This window comes from Suricata suricatta, chromosome 9 (assembly GCF_006229205.1).
Source record: "Suricata suricatta isolate VVHF042 chromosome 9, meerkat_22Aug2017_6uvM2_HiC, whole genome shotgun sequence".
Classification (NCBI taxonomy): domain Eukaryota; kingdom Metazoa; phylum Chordata; class Mammalia; order Carnivora; family Herpestidae; genus Suricata; species Suricata suricatta.
Window position 1 is genome coordinate 42492622 of NC_043708.1, and position 6000 is coordinate 42498621.

Here is a 6000-nt window from a genome sequence, read left to right on the forward strand (position 1 = left end):
GTTGAGATTAACAACTAAAAATAGAACATTAGTAATATACTATAATAAAAGTTACATGAAGATGGTCTCTCCCTCTCAAAATATCCTATTATACTGAATTCACCCTTCTTATGATGATGTGAAATGATAAAATGCCTATATAATAAGATAGGAGATAAACAACGACGTAGGCATTATGACATAGTGTTAGGCTACTACTGACCTTCTGACAGTATGTCAGAAGGAGAATCATCTGCTTCCAGACTATAGTTGACCACAGGTAACTGAAACCACAGAAAGTGAAACAGTGATAAAGGGGAGGGACTACTATATTGTATATGTATATTGTATATTTACATGTCAGCTTCTAGCCTCTTCCTCATCCCCACCTAGAAAAGGTGCTTACTTACATATAGGGAGACAGTTTAACTAGCTAGTATACCATGGCCCAGCACAGTGCCTTGAAAACATTAGGCCTTTAAAGTTTACTAATTCAATGAATGTAAAATTTCATTTTGTTTTCAAAAAGTAAAAATAATACCTTCATCTGCATCTGCTGAGTCTCTTGATAACTGACATGCATTTTGTTTTGAAATACGTTATGTTCCTTTTCTAATGTTCCAATCCGATCTTTCATCCTTGCTATAACCACATTGCTTCTTTCTTTCTCTGACATCATTTCCTAGAATAAACCAGAAAAATTTATGAAAACTTTTTATTAAAAAAAATAATTACTATAACATTAGAATAAAGACATTTTTTAGTATCGGCAAAATGTCAATAAAACAATCACATATTCTGAAGTATGTGCTTAAGATCAAAGGGGTTTTTTGTTTTTTTGTTTCTTGAGAGAGAGAGACAGACTGAGAGCAAGTGTGAATGGGCAGAGGGAGAGGGTGAGAGAAAGCAAAAGAGGAAATCTCAAGCAGGCTCTGTGCTCAGCACAGATCCACACATGGCACTCTACACCATGACCCTAGGATCATAAGCAGAGCTAAAATCAAGATCAGGTGCCCCTAAGATCAAAGGTTTAAAATAGGACCTGTCAGGCACGCTGAACATCCAACTTCGGCTCAGGTCATGATCTCACGGTACGTGGGTTAAAGCCCCATGTTGGGCTCTGTGCTGTCAGCTCAGAGCCTGGAGCCTGCTTCTAATTCTGTGTCTCCCTCTCTCTGCCCCTCCTCTCTGGCACCATCTCTCTCTCTCAAAAATAAACAAACATTAAAAAAAAGAAAGAAAAGAAATTGTCTTCTGCGTCTTACCTACATCTACCTTTACGCCAATTCCTTTCATAAGCACTTTGCTGTTCTATTTACTCTTATTCCAAATGCACTTTCTGGTCTAAGAGTTAAAGAAGTTGAATCTGGAATAAATCCTATATTCTAACTTGATGATAAGAAAGAATACTTCTTTCTATCTACCTACCTACCAATTTAATTATCGGAAGAGTAGTTTTAAAGCAAAACAATTAATTCTCTATTATTCGCATGTACTAGCTCTCTTTTAGGGTTTAGAAAAAGGCCTAAAAAAGGTAATCTAGCAAAGGAAAAAAGTCTCCTTCCTAAGAGAAAAGATAAGGAAGACATGCATACAACAAAATAGAAGCTTGGAATAAAGGAAAGTAAAAAATCTTCTAGAACTCAACATTATCTTCTCAAGTCAAATCTTAAAAAGGTGATTTCATTTTATATTGCAACTATCATGAAGTCCTAGAGCAAATATTATCAAAGTAAAAGAGAGCCAACCAACTTTTTCTGTTTTATTTATTTTTGAGAGAAGGGGTGGGGAAAGGGCAAGGGGACAGAGGATTTGAGGCAGGCTCTGCGATGACAGCAGCACAGGGCTCAAACTCACGAGCCCAGAGATCATGACCTGAGCCGAAGCCAGACATTCAACCAACTGAGACACCCAGGTACCCCAAGAGCCAACCAACTTTAAATTATTTGCAGCAATGATAAATTTATACCCCTTCTGCTAAGAAACTGACAAAATTTTAAACTTTTATGTCTTGATGGTTGCCCTTAAGAATTCACTTACATCTGCAAGATGTTATACTGATGTATATAATATGCTTAGGAATAAAGCATACAATCTTAAAGTGTACAGCTCAATGATTTACCACAAAGTGAATAACTTTCTAATTTTTAACTTATAGTCCAAAAACCATGTTCACTTAAACTATACTAAGGTTTTGAATCTTAAAGAAACATGCTTATTTTAGCAACAGTTTTGATTAATCTTAATCTGACCAGGTTTGCATTCACTATTTTTATTTACTTCAAATTCACCTAAAAGCTTTATATTCAAATGAGGCCATCCTAATGTCATGAAGTAGCTTTGTGAATGATAATATAAACCTCATGTACTGTACTGAATTCCTAAAAGGAGAAGAACCTCAGGAAGAATAAAACCACATTTTCTATAGAATTTCAATTATGTTCTCAGTCTACATAATTTTTGGAGATATAATTGACACAGAACGTTATAAAAGTTTCAGGTATACAACATGGTTTGATATTTGTATGTACTGCAAAATAATCACCACAATAAGTCTAGTTAATATCATCACTAGTTATTTTTTTCTCATAAGAACTTTTAAGATATACTTTCTAGTAACTTTCAAATATGCAACACAGTATTACTAACTATGGTTACCATGCTGTACATTACATCCCCAGGACTGATTTATTTTATAACTGGAAATCTGTATCATCTGACATGACTTTTTAAAGGTTTTTCTTTTCCCTCTCAGAGTAAAATTACATGGTTTAAAAGAACTTCAGTGATTAAAAATTACCAATATTTATCACAAAAACCTTTATAAATAATTACCTGTAGAAGTGTTTCACATTTATCCGACTAGATTTAAACAAGATCACCTCTAGTTCTGTGCTTCCTTAGAGACGAATTATAGATTAGATCCAAATGAAACATGCCCCCAGTGTCCAAATGCTTCTGTTATTTTAAATTAGTATATCATGAAGCACTATTATTTTAAATTCATAATTCAAACAAGGATATAATAAAATGAAGAAGTGAGACTCCACTACCACCACAACTGTATAAGAAATTGAGTTTGGGTATAAATTTACTACAAAAATAATTAAATCTGTAATTATACACAGTTTCTGAAATCCTTCACTGCTTCTGATTTAGAAGTGTCCTCACCTGAGTTAACTGCTTACACCTATCCTTCATAGCAGCAGCATCTTCCTTCACAGCAGTAAGTAGCTTGTCTTTTTCTTGAAGCTGATGTACAAGTGCGGTCAATTCTCCTTTACTTGACTACAGTAGAGAAATCGATACAGAATTAGTAATAATTAACATGAGCTAATGAAAATTATGAAAATGAAGTATCTAATATCAAGTGTCCTTGGGCCAATGTAGAGTTCACAATTATATATAAAGTAGAATGACGGCCAAATACTGGTCAGTGAAATATCATTCATGAAAGTCACTATATCATTCTATATTCTGAGGCATTTAATAGGATACATATCAACCAAGAAATAAACTTTTTACAAAGAATTCTAGGACTCCACAGTTTTAACCCTAGAGTCAAGACCACAATCTATCCCTTCTCCTCCTGAAAGATCGAAAGAATATGAAACCAAAACACAAACAACCAAAATGAAACAATCATCTGTAATGTCAAAGCATAACATCAGAAAAGACTCCCAAAAGTAGTGGAGATCAAACACAAGTTCTCGACAACCCTCTCAAAATACACTCATGACTACAGAAGTGCCCTGGTACCTAGTTCTCTGCAATTAACCAGCATATCCTGAAAGGAAAAACCAATAATCCATTTGACATCAGGAACAAAGATAGAATGTAGGAACTTTCTTGGAAAGAGATCTCAAGAAGCAAAAGGAGTGATAATGAAGAAGAAATCATACAAGCTTTATTCAAAGAAAGCAGCTAGTGAGGCAGAACTGGAAGAAATTCTTCATAGCGATACTCTATAATGAAGTCTTTTATCTGGAAGGACAGAAAGGCTAAAAGAACTTATTTTTACATACAGCCTGAGGAAAACAGCACTTAGTATTGGTCCTTCATTATCAATCTCCAGGCACAGAGGAACACCCTCACTAAAAGAGGAGCACTGATTAAAAAGAAAACAGAGTTGGGGCACCTGGGTGACTCAGTTAGTTGAGCATCCTCCAACTCTTGATTTAGGCTCAGGTCATGATCTCACAGTTTTGAGCAGTTTGAGCCCCATGTCTGGTTCTGCACTGGCAGCAAGGAACCTGCTTGGGTTTCCCCCACCCCTCTTTCTCTCTCTCTCTGCCCCTACCCTGCTTGTGCTATCTCTGCCTCTCTCAAAATAATTAAACCTAAAAAAAAAAAAAGTTTTTTGAAGACAAAAGAATCTATGCAAGATGCATGAAAAAGGAAAAAAACAAATAAGTGAAGAAAAATCACCAAAAAAAAGACTATGAAAGAGCAGACAAAAATTGCGATTAAAAAAATATCACTATGATTTTTAAAGATCTTACAGCAGTCATTTCTGGAAAAACAAGAGCAAAGAATAGGGCTAACAAGAAAAGCTCAAAGAAAAGACCACACACAGAATGAGATGACGTATGACCTAGCAAAACCCAAACTGGAAGTGAAAGTACCACTGTCTCAGAAATACAATCCAATTAGAAGCAGAAAACAAGAGAAGACCACCAAAATACAGTAAAAGACAGTCTAGGATGGAGAGAAGTAATTAAAAAAAAAAAAGTAGAAATAAACCAAAAGCTTTTTTCTTAGGATTAAAATATGAAAGACAAAGACAATAGGCAAAGATTTAGTAGATACTAGATACCCATTATTTCAATTATTTTAAGGAATAAATCTCATGACTGAAAAGACATGCTTTATCCCAAGAAATACAATAGAGGATACAGGAGTCAAGGCCAAAACTGTATTAAATTTACCGCTGAACTTAAAAGAACCAGAATCCCTTCATGTTTGTATGGTAGGGTGGACACTGGAAAAGTTCAATGAACATTTGGGTGGATTGCCCAAAAGATATTTTTATTTTGAGAGTAATGTGACAAAAATATATGAAAGGAATGCAAAATTCAGTGTTTAGAGCTCTATCCAGCTGAGTAAAGAATGGTAAAGCAAGCATAAAAAATTCTTAAGGAAAGAAAGTGAAAGCCAGAAATATTATACCTCACCAAATTATCATTCATATATAAGGACAACCCAAAAAAAGCATTATAACATGCCAGAACCTGGGAAATATAGTTTCTATGAGCAGCCCTTCTTGAAGAAATTCCAGGAAAAATAAATTTAGCCAACCAAGAGATGAATATAGAAACCATGGAAAAAGAACGGTTATCAAGCTTTAAACCAATGATTAACCTGCAGAATTACAACTAAAACATGAAAATTATAGTCACAAAGCAAACACTAAATACTGTAAGTATCTGATACACAAATGCTATCCCTAATAAAAGTTGAGAGGGAAAAAGGAGAAAGGGCTGGAAAAAATTTAAGTAAGCAAACCTCCTACTGTTATACAGGAGAGTCAGAAGAGTTAATAATTTAAAGTTGAAAAATCACATAACTGAGGCAAATATATTTAAAGGTCAACACTAAGACTGAGCAACTAAAATAATTAAGTATTTTACTAATACATTAACAGTTAACATTTTTGAGCAATTACTGTATGCTAGGAGCTCTAAGCACCTACTATGTATTATTTCATTTAATATTCAAAACCTGATCATCATTCCCATTTGGGAGAGGGGAAACTGAGGCACTGGGGTTAAGCAACTTACTTAAGGCCAAACAAATCTCAGTGTGGCAGAACTCAGATATGAATCCAGGAAATCTGACTCTAGAAACCACGATATTTTTTTTTGATTTATTTTTTTATTTTTATTTTTTTTTCTTTTTTAAAATGTTTATTTTTTGTGTGTGATAGTACTACTTTTTTTTTTAATATTTTATTGTCAAATTGTTTTCCATACAACACCCAGTGCTCTTCCCCTCAAGTGCCCTCCACCATCACCACCACCT

At 34.4% G+C, this 6000-nt stretch overlaps 1 protein-coding gene across 7 annotated transcripts in view; it reads right to left on the reverse strand.

Annotated features, from left to right (window-relative positions):
• Positions 1-6000, reverse strand: part of KTN1 (kinectin 1) — an 88657-nt gene that overhangs the window by 54925 nt on the left and 27732 nt on the right. For all 7 annotated transcript variants that reach the window (XM_029950569.1, XM_029950570.1, XM_029950568.1 and 4 more), the window contains 2 exons: positions 3151-3267; positions 521-661 (listed from right to left, as the gene is read on the reverse strand). In XM_029950569.1, the coding sequence (XP_029806429.1) occupies positions 521-661; positions 3151-3267 (258 nt within the window). The remainder of the gene's footprint in view (positions 1-520; positions 662-3150; positions 3268-6000) is intronic.